The 18,230-nt window shown below is 44.6% G+C and overlaps 1 protein-coding gene across 2 annotated transcripts in view; it reads left to right on the top strand.

Moving 5' to 3' along the window:
- The first annotated feature begins 1,116 nt into the window (after positions 1-1,116).
- Insig2 (insulin induced gene 2) overlaps positions 1,117-18,230 on the top strand; it is a 23,166-nt gene continuing 6,052 nt past the window's right edge. For both annotated transcript variants that reach the window (XM_013346691.2, XM_005348254.2), the window contains exons 1-3: positions 1,117-1,194; positions 8,946-9,328; positions 16,771-16,895. In XM_013346691.2, coding sequence (XP_013202145.1) covers positions 9,085-9,328; positions 16,771-16,895 — 369 coding nt within the window. In that variant the 5' untranslated portion in view covers positions 1,117-1,194; positions 8,946-9,084. The remainder of the gene's footprint in view (positions 1,195-8,945; positions 9,329-16,770; positions 16,896-18,230) is intronic.

The following is an 18,230-nucleotide window of genomic DNA, read 5'->3' on the forward strand; positions in this document are numbered from 1 at the left end:
AATAGCAGTTGCCCATATTTCCTACAAAGTTCTCCTTAAGATCAATGTAATCAGACTGCATCCATAATGTATTTTTGGCTGGGCCCCCCAAAAAGGTGATCCATGGAACAGCCCAGTGAGGAGAGGTAATCAAGTCAGATTTTAATATTAGCTTTCAAAAACACTCTATGGAGGAATGGAATCGGGAGAGGGTGCATGATCAAAATACATTGCATACGGGCTTGAATTTTTTTAAATGTGATTTTTTGAGGACTTCATATAATATATTTTGATCATATTTACTCCCCACATCTCCCAGATCCACCCTCCACTTTCCCACTCGAACTTCAAGCCCTCGAAATTCTCAAGGAATAAAACAAAACAGAATTTTCCTGTATAGTGTTTCATCCAAAACAAGTTCATCTGCCCAGTCTCCAAAGATTGGTTCCTGTTCGGAAAGGAAGATTTGCTGAGTGCGGTGGGTCACACCTTTAATCCCAGCACTGGGGAAGCGGAGGCAGGGAACTCTCAGTGAGGCCAGCCTGGTCTACTTAGTTATAGCTAAGGCTACATAGCGCGACTCTGTCTCAAAAGGGAGGAGGATGTTCTTTAATCGAAGGAGATGATGACTTTGACAGTAGAGAGGTGATAAGGTTTCATTTCCTCATCCTTTGGTGCAAATTTCTATAGAGCCTGGGCGATGAGAACAGCTGCCTTTAACCGGTGTTCAGAGAGGATATTAAGACAGATTCCAGGGCCCGAGTAAGTTGAAGGCGACGACAACCGAGTCCTCCACCTTGCTGGCGAGTAAGGCCCACGCAGAGGGCGGAGTCTCGGGCAGAGCGTGAGTGCGTGCGTCCCGGCACGACTTCCTCACTCCGCCCCCAGAGCCGAGGCGCCCGTCAGAACCCTTGACTGCGGAGTCCGCCAACAACAGCCGATTCCGCAGCCTCTCAGCCCAGACAAGGGCCCCGCCTCCTTCCAGCCCCGAGTGGCCCGCAGACCGGAAGTCCTTATGCCCCGTCTCCGTGGAGCGCTGGGAGTTGGCGGCGCAGCAACCGGAAGCTCCTCTGCCCCTAGCTTCCCCGCTAGGCGCCCGGGCCGCGCAGGCGCAGTGCGGCTCAGGCGGAGCTGTGGGAGGGGAGTAGGTCCGGGGGCTGGTCCCTGAAGATGGCGGAGGCGGGGGTGACTTGGGGGTCTCCCTGTAGAGCGCAGGTGAGCGTATTTGGAAGGGGACGGCTCGAGAAATGCGGTGGCTTTCGGGAAGAGGAGCTGCTTATGCCTTTACGTTGCAGGCTGGGTGGCCCGGTGGCAGGTGTTGGGGGATCCAGGACCCGCAGGTGGGGCCTGCAGGGCGAGGGGACCCTTGTTACCTGGAGAGAGGTCGGCGCGCTCTTAAAGGGGACAGCGGGCTTGGGGGGCAGGCTTAGGGGGCGCCGAGGTCTCCGGACAGTTTGAGACTGTCAGAGGGGAGGAAGGCTGGAGGACGGCGGGAAGGGCGACCCTGGAGGTCTGTTTGGGGACAGAGATGGGCCAGCTGTTTAACGTACACCTGACAGGACTGGGATGTCTTGTAGCTAGGGAGAAAGACTCAGGCTTGTATAGGAAAGGGATCGAAATTAGGTTCATAATCATAGTAAGTTTAGAATCTACCGAAGTAAGAGGACACTGAGATAAAGAGTAGGGATTTGGGATCGGAAGTGAATACCCTTTAGGTATATCAGTGGGTGCAGCCAAAGAGAGCTCTTGCCAGGGCCTAGAAGTCGGTTGGTGACAGTAACTGGGATTTGGGGGTCGCACAGTGGGGATGAGCTGTTTGGGAAAGGTTTCACTGTGCTTTGCTGAGGATGAGGCTAGAGACGTGAAATGGTGTTAAAACTTAAGTGAAAATAACTCGAGTCCAGTGAGTGTTGGGAAAAGTTGTTCATGGGTGATGTTAGATATGTAGTGGGGCGAAATTTACCCCGAAGAGCTTGCTATTTTATAGGATTGATGAGGAAAGAGCACATAGACGTGACAGTTGAGCCACGGAAGCTGGCTAGCGTCGTTATCACAGGGAAACTGACCATAGCAATGAAAGCCAGGCACCAGTTCTGGGTACAGATACGTGAAGACTGCCATGCTGTGTTTTCTGCCCTCACCCCCACCTTTGGGATTTGGCCCTGATGGTGAACCACAGACTGAATAAAGGGGTGTTCCTACTCATTCTGTCGGGTCCTGTAGGGAAAAACAATGAGCTGGTGTTCTCTTTCTGTTTTCGTCCTCCATGCTTTTTTCTGGATTTGTAACCGTAGTGGTTTTATTTGTTTTCGTGGTACTCAGCTCACATCCGTTATGAAATGAACACTATGTGAATCATTTGTATTTGGGGGAAAGGTTGATGCTTTTTAAACTGACATTTGTGTTTTTAGATGATGACACTGAAAAGAGAAAGATAATGTGCAGTTCAGTAAGAATAGTGTTTTCATTGTTGCTAGAAAATTGTCGCCAAACAGTAGAGTGACATTTCTAAAGGGCTAAGCCATATGTTTAAAGCGGTAAGCTATGTGACTGTGGCTTGCTTAATCTTTCCTGCATTTGTGGAGAGAAAAGAGCGTCAATATATTCAGGGGATACATTTTTTTTCTTTCCAGAGTTCTAATGCACGCAGTCTGAGGTTCACATCTCTGTGCTTTTATTTCAGGAGGGTTAAACCATGTTGTTGTATTGTGTTTTCGTAATGCTGCTGCTATTCTGTTTGTGAATGCCGTCCTAATGAGCACAGCGTGTGCTGAAAAATGTGGGCGGTAGTAATTTAACTTTATTATTTGGTGATGTCTGACCCAGCCCCTGAAGAGAGAGACAGTCATCAGAGAATGCAAAAAACTTATCGTATGACCACCAATCACTAAAAAACGAAGAATCTTGTTTGCCTACAAACCAAATGGTTCTTAAGTTCCTAGATTTTAACCAGGTGTGGTGGTGCGTGCTTGGAATCCCAGTTCTTGGGAAGTGGAAACTGGAGAATCCAGTTCAAGGTCATTCTTGGCTGTCTGTTGAGTGTGAGGTCAGTCTGGGCTAATGAGACAAGACCCTGCTTCAAAGACAAAAACAAACAAACAAACAAACAAAAAACAAAGCATAGATTGCAACTGGTTATTACTATGTTTTGTTTTTACATTTTTTTTCCAAAAGCTTATTACCTGTAAGATGTTTTGGTGGGAAACATGAACTTTGTATTTACTTGTAGAATGCCTAGCATTACTTATGCCTCTCTTTTGTCTGAAAGAAATGGTATCAACCTATTAACATGAAATCATATGGGAAAGTATTTTTCCAGCTTTGATGATTTTTCACCAGTTTTGCCAAACTATATGAACTGTTTTTCTGTGTTCATTTATATAGTTTATGGAAATCGTAGCTCAGGGCTCAAAGCAGAATAGTGCATGTCCTCTAGTAAGGTTTTTCTCTTAAACTGTACAAAGCATTGCTGTGGAGCTAACAGTAGCCTGTGAATGGGACCATGCAAGCAGTCTCCTTTGTGGCACCGAAGCTCTTTGTGTGGCGTTTGGGAGAAGAGGCAGGGTGGTTGGCTCAAATATGGCTACCTGCTAACAACTTGGCCTTCTTGCAAAGTTCCATAGCCTATTTGAAGCCTGGGTTGGTAACTCAAGTCTGTAATCCCCATGCTCTGGTGGACAAGAAAGAAGAATGAAGAGATTTAAGGCCAGCCTTGGCTACATGGTGAAATCTTGTTTTAAGCAACAAAAGAAAACTACGTATTAGCCTGTCTGATTTTTGTACAGTAGGAATTAAAAACACCAGCCTATTTATTTATTAACACTGACTCATTAGGAGCCATTGCAGTATTATGCTTTAAATTTATAATCTAAGTTTTTTTGGTAAAATTTAAAAATTTGAAGAACCAAATTTTGATTTGCTATAAGTATAATATATAAAAATATGACTACTTCTGTTTTAAGAAAATGTGAATAGTTAAAGGGATTTTAAAATAAATTATGCTACATTTGTTCCCAGATCCTTTAAAATATCCCACCCTCCTAGTATAATACTGTTGTCATCTGTGTGTATGTGGGGGAGAGGTTGCATGGGACAGCACATATGTGGATGTCAGGACAACTTCTGAGGAGCTGATTCTTTCTGTCCACCGTGGGATTCTGGATCTGACTCAAATTGTTAGGTTTGCACAGCAAGCTTCTTACCCTCTGGGCCACCTCACCAGCCCATTTACGTGGTTTTCTTTGCATAGAAACTTCACTATTGTCTAGGAAATAGTGAATTCTTTTCTGGGTTTTTCTATCTGTTTGACCAACCTGGTTATTTATTGTATGTGCTTATATATAATTGGAGTAAAAAGATCCAGAAATGACCCCCCTCCCCCCAATCCAGTATTGCATTGCCTTTTGTCTTGAGTGCCCATGTCTAGCTTTGAACTTACTGTAGCTGAAAACAGCCTTGAATTTCAGCTCCCCCTGCCTCCACCTCTCAAGTGCTGGGATTATATCCCTGCTCCAGTATGCCCAGCTCCATTGATTCTTTCCTGATCTTGTTAGTTCACCTGAAGGCTTTGTGACAGTATTAAAGTGAGTGAGAGAACTGTTAGGTTGGTTGTGCTTCCCTCCCTCCTTCCCCCAACAGGTCTGGGCCACCTCACCAGCCTGCCTGCCTGCCTAGCTTGATAGCCCATTGTTGACTTTGGATACTGGAGATTTTTGAGTATGTGTGTGAACTCTGAAAAAAATGCATGCATACACATTTTTGTTTTTACTTTGCATGAATCTCAGATATATCCTAGAATAGATGGTCTTCTGGCCCCCTTCCAGTGCTTAAATTTTAGAACATTGATGGTGAAGTATTGTAGTCTTTATTTTTGGCCCTGGTAATTATATATCATCGTGCTGTGATGTAACCACAGTTAGTCCTTTGGTTCTGCTTCAAATAAACATTAAACAAATGCGGTGTTATTTTTAAAGAATACTTGTGGGGGTGAAGTAGGAAACTGAAGAAGGGCTGCCAGGAAAAGTTGGATAAACAGCAGTGGGAGAAAACACAAATGATCGGCTCCAAATGTCTGCAGTAGACTGGCGGGATGAGGAAAGAAGTCTCCTTCTAGCAGCAGCTCCACTGGAGCACAGGATCTCCCTCGGGGTGTTTGGAAATACTGTGGGTACAATTTTGGGTATCACAAGCGGGGGAGGCCTGCATTTAGTGGCCAGGAGCCAGGGATGCTAAATAATATGCCAGGCTCAGAAGAGTTTCCACACAGTAAGAGACCATCTGACCTAAACTCACCAAGGCTTCTCTGGCAGTTTCTGGCTAGCTGTCTCTGGAAATGGATGGGACTAGCTAATTAAAGTTATTTATCCTTCTAAGAATACTGTTGAACCTAAGGTATATGTTGCTTAATTCTGCTTTGGGAAAAATCACAGACAGAATAAGTGGTTTCTTGACTCTTGTGTTACTTGTGCTCTGCGGAGGGGTAGGGAAGCTATATGCCTGCCGAGGGTCTAGGCAGGAGAGTGCACTGTTGGTCACATGCAGTGTGTAAGGGAGCCCTTTGTGGTACTTTGTTTGATGCTTGTTGTTATTTTGTACTTCAAAGCATCTCTATTAACCCTGATGTTGTCTGTTTACATTTTTATTTCCGAGTACTGTGGAGATGATTCAGTGAGCACTGCACAGACCAGATTTGGTAGCACAGCTACCAAATAATCTCAGCTCTAGGAGTACATTCAGGAGGGGATTGGTGGGGGTGGGAGGATCAGAAGTTAAGACCAACCTTTGCTAGTCTGTGCTATGTGAAACCCTGTTTTAAAATAAAATAAAAAACAAAAGTTTCTTATTACATTTATTATATTGTCTGTGTTACTTACTTGTGTGGGTACGCACATGCCACATGTATGTAGAGCTCAGAGAATAATACGCAGGAGTCGGTTCATTCTGTGTACCATTTGAATTCTAGGGGTCAAACACCGATCATCAGCGTTGGCTGCAAGCCCCTTTACCTGCTGAGTTACCTGTAGGCTCATAATGGCTGTGGACTATATAGAAGCCCCTTTGCCTGCTAAGTTACCTGTGACTCATTTAGACATTCAGTTTTGTTTCAAAATTTGCATTAAGGTAGGCTGAAAATCAGAAACTTAGATTAGGTTCTAGATTTGCCTTTTCAAAGGACTGCTGAGCTGAGCCCACAAGAGTTTGATCATAGAAGAATGAACCTGGCTTAAACTATGTGAATCAGCTATCCCTGTGGGCCAAGCAGGAAGCTTGCTGCATGCAGAGATACAATGGAGATTGGTGTTAGTGGATAAGACCAACACAAAAAGTTTATAATCCATAAAGCAGCTCTGCAGATAATTACGAGGTAGCTATTAGAAGTTCTGCCTGTGTGAGATTGCTCAGCGGGAAAAGCTGAGCCTGTACCAAGTCTGACACCATGGATGTGATCCCTCAGGACCCGCATGGTGGAAAAGAACTGACTTCCAAAAGCTGTCCTCTGACTTCCACATGTGCACGGTGCCAAGCCACACATACATATGAAATGAACTTCATTCAAATAAAATGTTTCAGGATTCACAAGACATACCACTTAGGTCCTGACTTACAGAGATGCCCAAGGTGTAGTGTAGTCAATTAGGATGAAGAGAAATGACAAAGCAGAAAGCCTACCTATTGTTTTCACGTTTGAAAACTGGTAGTGTTCATTGAGAACAAGGCACATGGCAGTTTGAGCAGCACCGTCATGATGAGAGCAAGGGAGTAGGACAATGGATTTGATTCAAGATATGCTTCTTACCCAGGCGTGTAGATTAACCTTGCTTTGCTCTCTCACTTGTAAAATTACACTTAGCTCTCAGGGTTGTTGTTATTATTACTGTTATTATTTTAGTTCTTGAGACAGTGTCACTGTACAGCCCAAGACGGTCACACCATCCTCTTAGGGATACTGTGAGGGTTAAGTGAATTGCCTGTGTTAGGAAAAGTGCATGTACTTATCACACACGATGGATCATTGCATTAGCTGATTAGTTTGAAGGCAGACTAACTTTGCAAAGAAAGCAGGCTTATTTTATTCACCATTCTGGAGATTCAGGGGTGAAACTGGCTAGCATCACTTGTACTCTGGTAAGGATCTCCATGGCAGGAGTGTGGGTGAGAGGGCGAGATCACATTACCAGATAGGGAGCAAAGGGGTTGAGGTCTCACAGCCTCTTTCCTCCCAGAGCAGTGCCCTCAACGAGCCCAAGAACATTCTTTTGGGATATGTGTCTCCTTCCCCATTTAAAAGATACCTTGTAGCCCAGGTTGGCGTTCAGCTTTTTGTATAGGTGAGGGTGACCTTGAATTCTTGATCATTGTCGTAAACGTGCCAACCCCAGCTACCCGGCCATCACCTGTAGGTTAGATCTCATCTCGTCTCCCAGCATCACAGCGAAGCCTCAACTACCAGCATGGCAATCTCTTCGGGATACCCCAGCAGGACCCAGCAGTCACTTTTGTTAAAGGAGTGAACAGAACCTAGGCTGGCCCTCAGAAGGTGTTACGGGGTTGGGCTGCATTCTCTTGGCGCTGGCTTCCTCTGCTTCCTCATCATAGTGACCCCGTGGTTGCAGCACTTGGCTCAGCGCACTGCTGCAGGTCGGCGGCACAGCTGTGGTCTGAAAGAGTGGCTGAAGTCTGGCTTTTCTGGCTGGTATATGTGTAGGTGGGTGCTTGTGGGCTGGGTTTCATAGGCCACTTGGTTGCAGAAATTCAGCAATGTAAGCATTAAACATGGGGATGGATCCTTCTGTGGACACTGTCCTCATGAGCAAGTCACATTTTCTTACCAAAACTACAGTGTCTTCGGTCAGAATGTGTTGGTTTTCTTTTTTCTTTTTTAGTTTTTTTTTAATTTATTTATTTATTAAAGATTTCTGCCTCTTCCCCGCCAGCGCCTCCCATTTCCCTCCCCCTCCTCCGATCAAGTCCCCCTCCCTCATCAGCTCGAAGAGCAATCAGGGTTCCCTGACCTGTGGGAAGTCCAAGGACCACCCACCTCCATCCAGGTCTAGTAAGGTGAGCATCCAAACTGCCTAGGCTCCCACAAAGCCAGTACGTGCAGTAGGATCAAAAACCTAAAAAGTATAAGAGATTCAATTGCAACTGATGGAGTGGGGTTTAGGCGCACGACCTAGAGATGTGGGGTTTCGTCTTGTAGCTCCCAATAGATGTGTTTTGAATTACCTGGCTGGCTGTTCTCTGAGGTAGGGGAAACTGTTTTTCTATTATTTTAATGCTGAGGGGGTACCAGGGTGTGTGTGTATGTGATTAGACATTGGGTATCTTCTGTAGTTCTCTACTGTTGTTTTGAGGTAGGGCTAGGCCAGCCGGCCAGTGAGCTGCAGGGATCCTCTTGTCTCCCCTCTCCAGCACTGGCGTGTGTCCCAGAAGCATGTCACCACACCTGGCGTTTTTAGTAGGTGCTGGGGATCAGACTTAGGGCCTCATGTTGTGTTTTAGACGTTTTACTAGCCGAGCTTTCGTTGCCAACCCAGCTGTTGGTGCCTCTCCCTTTAAAGATTTCTCCTGTTTTATGTTCATGAGTGTTTCACCTGCGTGTGTGTATGTGTACCACATGCATGCCTAGTGTACACATAGCCCAGAAGATGGCATCGACTCCTCTGGAATTGGAGCTACAGGCATTTGTGAGCCGTCCTATGGGTGCTGGGAACCTGGGTTCTCTGCAAGACTTCTTACTGCTGGGGTCTCCTAAGTCACCTGTTGTATCCTAGTAAACACACATGGAACACTTCACTTTTTTATTTTTTACAGCACGTATATAAAGGCTTTTTTAAAAGGATTTTCTTATTGAGTAAATAATTTAAATAAATTAGTATCTGTATCTCCCTAACTAGTACTGAGTGTGAAAACTTGTACAATTGTGTGTCAGCTGCATGCTGATTCTCTCTTCTTATCTCTTGTAGGATTTCTGGTAGGTTCCACCTTCAGGCAAGATGTGGCACCATTGAAAACATTGGTCTGCTTCGATTCACAGACAGTTCATCTTTTCCACTGAGAAGCCTTGTTTTATTTACGGCTTAGGCCTACTGAACTTATGAGACCATGTCGGAAGGAAAGCCCGAGTCACCTGGGCCCATAAAGTGTGGCCCATACATTTCCTCTGTCACCAGCCAGAGTGTGAACGTGGTGATCCGAGGGGTGGTGCTCTTCTTCATTGGAGTGTTCCTCGCCTTAGTGTTGAACTTGCTCCAGATTCAGAGAAACGTGACACTTTTTCCACCTGATGTGGTCACGAGCATCTTTTCATCTGCATGGTGGGTACCACCATGCTGCGGCACAGCCTCAGGTATGTGTGAGGCAATGTGTTCTGTGTTGCTTACAAGTGTATAGGGTGTGGCCTAAGTGACAAGTTTGTGTTGGGTTGCACATGTGTGTGGTTGTATGTGAATGTATGTGTGCCTGCATGTTGGGGCCAAAGGTCAGAGTTGGGTGTCTTCTGCAATTATTGTCTAAATTGTTTCTTACGACACTGTCTCTCTTAACCTGGACACTGCCAATTAGGTAGACTGGCTGGCCATTGAGCTCCCGGGTTCTGCCTGTCTTTATCTCTCTAGCACTGGGACTCTAGGTGTGTGTCACTACAATGATGTTTTTATAGGTGCTGAGATTCTGAATTTAGGTCTTCATGCTTTTGTGGGAAGCATTTTACCCTCTGAGTGGAGGATATAATTTAAATAGAGTGCAGTGGACTCTGAGGGACTTTGATATGTTTGGTACACGTATGCCCTCATGGTGTGCTCCTGCCCCCTGCTGTGGAGCATTTCTGTCATTCCCAGTCTTTTATGCTCTCTTGCATTCCTCTGTACCCTGGCCTCAGGCTACGTGGTCCTGCTCTCTGCCCTCCAGGATTATCTCTGCCTTCAGTGTAGTCCTTGGAGTCAGCCGGTACCTGATTCCTGCACCTTTAACATTTAACCATGAAACCAATTCTCATTTTCTTTGGGTGTAGGGCATTTACCTTTTTCTCATTTCTTCTGAATATTATTCTAAGTTATTTTGGTAATATTCACTACTGCCTAAAAGTTTTGATGAATGGGCTATAATTTTGTGTTTGAAGCAGACAAAACCATGCTTTATGGAGTAATTTTATTCAAGTTGAAAACTTGATGCTGTATTTTTAATTTTTATATGCTTTTATTCTTGCTGCCTGGTCTTTAAATGTACCAGAAGAAATAGTAAATACTTGAAAAGATAATGAGGTAGACTGTCTTTGCTTAAAATCCTGATAGTCCTGTTAGTGGCTTTGACATTTTCACTAGAGGACCATTAATGGCCAAGGGGAACATTTCCAGATGCCCTGTAACGGGCAGCTCTTTGGCTATGTCAATGGGTCAACAATACTTTATGTAATAAAGTAATAGAAGGTAGTCATAGCCATGTGGGAGAAAAATGGTTACTTCTATGTCTGTACTTAGTGTACACGAATACTGTGCGACACAGTGTGGGTACATCTCCACTTAGAGCTAGAGGTTACGGGGGCATGTGTCCAAAGGCTGAGGCCGACTTGTACAGTATCTTCAAGTAATCCCATAGCCCTGCTGCATGTACAGATGAACATTGTTGCAGTCAGATTCCACGTGCCTTAGGTAGCCTTAAAACCGATGGAGCCCCCAGTTAAGAGAAGTCATCACAGTGCTGTGTCCTGGTTTTCCCGGGGTGATCCTTCTCTAAGACATCGTCCAAATAGATGAGAACTTGTATCTTATCATCCTACTGTATCTGCTGATCTGCCTATATTTTCCTTCATTAAGTTCAGAAGAGAAAAAGTTTCCCAATAACTCTAGTTCTTTTCTCTCCTTCAAGGTGCAGCTCAGCATGCAGCCTCACCACTTAGTTTCCTAGACCTAGCAGCAATCCACTTCACGATCTAGTTACCCCTCTTCCCTTTCCTTCCTGTAACTTTCTCTATATGCCCTACCTTGCCCTCTCAAATTCATGCCCTCTATTTCTGTAATTGTTGTTTTACATATGCTTGCGCATGTGCGCGCACACACACACACACACACACCTACACCTACCTACCTACCTAAATATGTAAATACAACCTGCTCTGTCTACATAATGTTATTTGTACATGTATATATTTTAAATAGATATACTATTTGTGTTAATTCTTAAGACTTTCATGTATATGGAATTTTGCTTTTTTGTTTGTTTTGAGATAGGGTCCCACTGTGCAACTCTGGTCTGGAACTCACAGTGTAGACCAGGCTGGCTTTTACCTCCTGAATACTGAAATTCAAGGCTGTGCCTCCACACCCATCCTGTCCAATGTGTTTTCAGCATATTTGCTCTTCCCTCCCTCCCCCCTCCCCACTGCACAGCCTCACCTTTAGCCTCCTTTCTTAATCTCACAAACTCCAAGGACAGTTTGTGCTCGCTCGCGGTATTCTGATGGATGTGGGGCTAGCCACTCGATAGAAACTGACCTTCTTGGGGACACAGGCTTAAAGAAAACTGATTCTTCCTCTCCCAGCAGCCATCAACTCTCAGTAGCTCCTCAGCTAGGAGTGGAAGCTGGAGAGTGCTCCCTGCTCCATGCCGGAATGTTGACAGGCGTCATCTTGTGCAGGCAGCTGCAGCAGCTGAGTTCATTAGTGCCACAGCCTGTAATGTCCAGATGTTGTCTCAGCAGGCCCCTCGCTGACCATTGGTGCTTACAGTCTTTCTACTGTAGATAGGTCTTCTTTGATGGCTCTGCAGCCTTGAAGTGAGGGGCTGTGATAGAGATGTCCCATTTGTGCCTGAGTGCTCCGCAGACACTCTCTGTGCTGTGACCAGTTGTGTGCTTCTGTGTTAACTGCCATCTACTACACAAAGAAGCTTCTCCGATGAGATGTGATAGCTGCCCTAATCTATGGCCGCAGAGATACAGGTTTAAGAAGGTAGCTGGACAGTATGTCCATTTAGTGAGATAATAGCAGTAGGCTCACTTCTGGGGCTCGCGAGCTCCCCATCTCTGGGTTCTTGGCCAGATTTATATTCTTGGCATGCGTTTCCTTCTGCAGATCCCCCTAACATTCTTGCTGTTCTTGCACCCATGGACCTATCTTACCATGCCAGTTACTGTGGCTCACAGGGTTCACAGCTGAGTGACACTGCTGATGAGTTTCCCCCGAGGTGCCTGCACAGCTCCTTTCAGTACCGTGAAAGCTAGCCAGCATGGAGGAACCTTCCTGTCAGTACCAGCTTGATTTCTCCATGCTTTGTGACCAAAGTGTGTGATGTCTTCATCGGAAGGGTCTAAACAAGCTTAGCAAGGCTGGTGTTGTCGTGTACTTCTTTATATGTGTGGTGCCCCGGAGCCGGGATTGGGAAACCCGTGTATAAAGGATATCTTCTTATCTGGCCATGTAGTAGATGTCTTGTTACATTTGAAACAATAAAATAAAAATCTCGTGCATCTCAAGAGGACCTCAAACTCTGTAGGTGAGACTGACGTTGAACTCCTGATTGCCCAGCTTTCACTTCCTGGGTGCTGGGATTAGAGGCTTACCACTACTAGTGCTAAAGAGTAAATGTGTTAAAAGACAGTTGCTATATTGTGGCTAAAAGTAGAGAAGTTGTCTCCAAAATCACAAGTAGCTAAACCTGTGGAAGTCATGTAAAGGTTCTTCTAGCCATTGGTTCCTCAGCCCTTTCCTAGAGAGGTCTCCATCCTTCCCCATCCCACTCCCGTGGTGAGCCTGCATAGTTTGCATTGTTCCCTTTGGTCCTGGCCCCCACCCCTTGGGCTTGAAGATACTAGTCTTTTTTTTTTTTTTTCTGGCTTTTTTTGACCCGTCCCACTTCCTGTGTTCTGTTGAGCACTCTGGGCTGTAAGAATGATTGCCCGTGTCTGACACACAGTGTGTTCCCAAATCTTTAATATACATAGTGTTAAAACTTTTTTGTGGCCTACTTTTGCTTTTCTGTACCCAAGCCTCCCTTCATGCTCAAACCTTACAGTTTCCTGGTAATGGTGTTTGTTTCTGGTTGTGCCTTGGTTCCTTCAGGTGCCTCCCTTTGATGAGAGAGTTGTTTCCATGCTTCTGCGTGCAGTCACTTCTTTAGAACTTTTCTCATGTGCAGGACCAAGATGAGAGCCCCTCAGCAACTTGTCAGTACTTAGTCAGCACTCAATAGTGTCTGTGCCACTTTGCCATGAAAATACACCCTCTTGTTTATTAATGTATACATGTCTGTGCCTGTGTGTGTAGGTCCAAGGACAACTTCAGCTGTTATTCCTCAGATGCCACCTACGTTTCTGTGTGTGTGTGTGTGTGAGAGAGAGAGAGAGAGAGAGTTTCCCACTGGCATGGAACTCACCAAGTAGGCTAGGCTGGCTGGCCAGCAAACCTTAGGGATCAGCAGGGATCAGCCTGTCTATGTCTCAGTGCAGGGGTTACAAGTGTCACCACTGTGTGTGTGTGTGTAGTTGTATGTATGTTGTGTGTGTAATTGTGTATGGGAGAGTTTTGTGTGTATAGTTGTGTATGGGGGAGTTGTTTATGTAGTTGTGTATGGGGGAGTTGTGTTGTGTGTGTGGTTGTGTATGGGGGAGTTGTGTTGTGTGTGTGGTTGTGTATGGGGGAGTTGTATTGTGTGTGTGGTTGTATATGGGGGAGTTGTATGTGTGTGTGGTTGTATATGGGGGAGTTGTATGTGTGTGTGGTTGTGTATGGGGGAGGTGTGTGTGTGAAGTAGATTCTGGAGCTCAGACTCTGGTCTTTGTGCTTACACAGCAGCACTTTACCATCTCAACCATTTCCCCGGCCCTCTTTTTTCTCTTTTAAAATCCCTGGGAAATACCAAGAACAAGATACATTATAGTGCTTAAGTGTTTGCTGAATGAAACATGATCCACCTCTGTTGTAGTCTCCATGGAAGAGTGTCTTGCTGAGTGGTCTGGTTGTCTTCAGTCTGGCTCCTTGCTGGATGTCTAATTTAACTGTGTTCTTCCTGCCTCACTGCACTGAGAGTGATGGCTTACTACTTGTGCTTCACAGACTCCTTTTGTCTGTGGGCTGGGCAGACTTACTGGGAATCACTTCAAGATATCAGAAGACACGTGACTTTACATCAGAGAACCATCTGATTAAGCAGAATTGTATTTGCATATGATTTTACACAGCATGATTTTTAAGTCTCTTGTTTAAAAAAAAATGGTACAGAGAGAAGCAGCAGCCCAGACATACTCCACTGAGCTCTCAGACAGTGGATCCTCACCGCGCTGTGTATATTCCTATCAGACTCTGCCATGCTGTTATTTAAAGGAAAGAAAGAAAGACATTTAATGGGAAGTGACAAGCTTCCCCAAATTCTCTCTCTCAGTGAGCAGCTGAGCACCACGCATACTCGACGGATTTGGTTTTTTATTGGCAAATCCCAAGGTTGGCAGCATGGCTGTTTAAATTCCTTCTTTGTGTTTTTACTTTCTCTTCTCAGTTGTCTCTCACTTGCATAGGAGCGTAGTCTGTTTTACTTATATTTTTGCTCATGCATGTCAGCATCTCTATGTGATAATTCTTTACCCATGGCATCTGCTGCTGGGGATGACTTGGAATTAACTTGAAATGCCTTCACTGGTTGGATTTTTACTCAGCCACAGGCAAACAGAAAGATGCAGGGGATTGAGGAGAAATTAATTGGTATATACATAGATGATAATGGATGATAGATAGTGGATGGGTGGATGGTAGATGATAGATAGGTGATATGTAGGTAGATGCATCTATGTATGTGTCATATAGAGAATGGTGGAATGACAGATGAGCTGTTTTGTGATACCCCTTGAGGAAAAAGTATCATTTAGACATGTTTCAATTATTAGACATGCTTGTCATTTTAATCATGTAGATATTTAGAAATGCTGTCACTTAATCCAGTGGGATTTTTCAGTAGTGTGTTTCAAATAGGACCATAACTTGGATTTTCTTTGTGTCTGTGCATGTGTGTGTTCATGCATGTGCAGGCACACATGCATGTATCTATGTGGAGGCGCAAGGATAACTTCAGCTCTTACTCCTCAGCCACAGTCCACCTTAGGTTTTCTTATTTTGGTTTGCACTCAGTTCCTTGGGCTTGCAAGGCAAGCACTTCAAACTGAACTATCATATCACCCAGGCCCTGAAGCTTACATTTTCTAGCAGCCATTGGAGTTCTCTGTGCATTGCCGAGCTTTGTCACTGGTCTTAGAATGGCTTGTGCGTCATCTGTTCTCTACTGAAGCTAAGGTGGAAAGAGCATAGAGCTCCAGTCTCATCACCAGGTGAGAGGAGCTGGGTTGTCTCCTTCCCGTGCTGCTCTGTGCTCTACTTGCCTGTGCTCTTTGGATACTAATTGGTTTCCAGTTTTCTTTTTCTTTTTTATTCTTTTAATTTACATTTAAATTTTAAAAGGGTGTATATTTGTGGGGAGAGATGGTGTAACCGTTAAGGGTGCTTACTGTTGTTTCAGAGTACCTGAATTTGGTTCCCAGCACCCACATTGGGTAGCTTTCAACTTCCTGTAATTGAGGGAACCCTATGTCTTCTAGCCTCCATGGACACCCAAATGCATGTGGGCATACTAAAAGGCACATGTGCATATTTACACACAAATTTAAAAAGTAATCTTTAGCAAATAAATACATTTTTTCTTGTGTGCTTGGGAGATAGCCCAGTCAGTGAAGTGCTTGCCTTGGGAGCATGAGGACCTACCTCTGTTTGACCACTCATCACTCATATTAAAAAAAAAAAAAAGGATAAAAAAGCTGGGCATGGTGGTCCTTATTTGTAATGCAGTGCAGAGGAGATGCATGCAGGTAGGTCTCTGGGGCTTACTGGGTCATTAACCTAGTTCCAGGGCAGGGAGAGACCCTGTAGGCGGTGGTTGAGGAATGACAGCTAAGCTTATTCTTTGATCTCCACATGCTCCATGAAGACATTCATGAATGTACACATACATTTCATGTCTTCTAAGTGAGTAAAATGTTGAGATTTGGTAAGTAGAGGTAGGGATAGGGTGAGAATAGTGGAGGTCTTAGTCATGGATATCTTATACACAGGTACTGTATTCATGATTACTAACCCAGGTAGGAGTCAGGATGTTTCTTCTTACCTTTTAACAGCAAACTTACATATGTAAGTTTTTAATTTGTGTTTGGACAGGGGTCTGACTATGTCCTTAACTCAAAGATCTGCCTACTTTTTCTTGACTGCTGGGATTTAAGGTGTGTACCGTCATACCTAGCAAGTTTGTAATTTTTCTGTTCCCCATGTCCTTCCTTTTTTTGTGTGTGTAGCAGAAATCTTGTCTGTATTCTTTCGTTGCTGTCAGAGCAGTGCTGTGAGAAGGAATGGGGGAACACTGTGAGAGTGCTGAGTACAGACAGGAAGCCAGCCAGCAGGGCAGTGAGGACCCTGGGAGCCTGGCGTGGGAGTTTACAAGTCCCCCGCCTACCTTCCCTGTAGCTTCTGCTTGTGATAAATAGCATACTTACATGAGGAGAGGGTAACTGTGGGTAACTGTGGGCTGACTTGGTGTCTCTGGCTCCTTGTGAGTTCTGCTCTCAAGTGTGTAGCCCTTAGAGTGCTGCAGCTTCCTCAGAGCTCTCTGCACTGGGACCTCGTGTTCTCCTTTGGATGCTGGCAGTGTTCAGTCGTTTGGATACAATTTCTTTTGGAAGGATCTTGAAAGCAGTGACTGTAGTGATTGCTGCCAGTGCAGTGCTGGTGGAGACTTACTGTTTTTTTCTTCTCTTCACAGCTGTGATCGGGCTTTTGTACCCCTGCATTGACAGGCATCTAGGAGAACCACATAAATTCAAGAGAGAGTGGTCCAGTGTTATGCGCTGCGTGGCGGTGTTCGTGGGCATCAATCATGCCAGTGCTGTATCCTTGATGAAACCTGCAGTAATGAGGCATCCTGCAGCCCCTTAGTCACGATACTGTGCTGACCCAGTTGTTGACCCAGGGTAGCAAGTGTGAGGTTAGAGGCGGGTGGGGCTTGGCCTAAGCTCCTTTTCAGTTCCATGTAGAAACTCTGTTCATTAGGCTACTAAATTCTTACATGAAATTTTGTTAATTCAAAAATGGAACAGGTACATTTCAGATCCCCCACTCCCGTTTTTCTCTCTTCACTTAGGATTTGCAGGTAAGGACCCAGATAGTTTTAGGTACTCTTTTTAAAAAGTATATTTTTAAAGAAGTTATGCTGACATTTATTGGTTTTAATCAACACCAAAAAGCACATTCCTCCCTCAACTTCATTATAAGATTAGAGTCTTACTATGCTAGCTAACCCTAACTGCTTTGACTTTTGACCCTTCTGCTTTAGGCTCTAGAGTAGGTTTTTTTGTGTTTTTTTTTTTTTTTTTGCCATAGTTGTTGGTTTTTTTGGGATTTTATTTTAACATATCTGTTTTGTATTTTTCATTTTGATACAATGTGACCAACTTGTTAAACCTGTTTCAATAAAATCTGCATCCTTACCAGTGATGCTCAGCTTCTCATCCTGACTTCTGATCTGTATTTCTCATCCTTACCAGTGATGCTCAGCTTCTCATCCTGACTTCTGATCTGTATTTCTTTCATTTTAATCATTTTTATTGAGTTTTTTCTAGGACAGTTTCATACATTTTGTGTACAGCACAGTCCAATTACTGTGACCCCACCCTCCCTTTTCTCTCTCTTCTGCTCCCATTATCTCTCCTCTCTCAAGTCCACATCCTTGGCTTTTCCTTTTTTGTTGTTGTTTTTTTGTGTTGTTTTGTTTTGTTTTTTGTTTTGAGATCCACTGAATCTCACCAGGATTCCCTGCCTGGCAGTGGGTTTTGAAGTATCCTTTGGAGGTTGGTGGGCTCTTTAGTGTGTACACATGTGAAGAGGATGACTCTCTCCCTTACAGTCCACCAGAAGCCAGTACTTCAGCAGGGAGAGGTGGAGGAAGGACTCCATGAGCCTCTCTCTATTCATGATTGACATCAGTAGGTCTGTTGTAGGCAGCCACACCTGTGAAATCATTTCTGCATTAGCTGTGCCATGTTCAGAAGACAGTATTCACTGCCTTCTCGTCTTCAGGCTCTTTATATCCTTTCCACATCCTCCTCTACCTGACCTTTGAACCTTGCAGGGAGTCAAACAGAAGTCCTCTGTAGAATAAGCAATCATCTCTTATTCTTGGCACTTTGAGCAGCCATCTGTCTCTGTATTTACACACACCACCCC

Source organism: Microtus ochrogaster, chromosome 6 (assembly GCF_000317375.1).
Source record: "Microtus ochrogaster isolate Prairie Vole_2 chromosome 6, MicOch1.0, whole genome shotgun sequence".
NCBI classification, from domain to species: Eukaryota; Metazoa; Chordata; class Mammalia; order Rodentia; family Cricetidae; genus Microtus; species Microtus ochrogaster.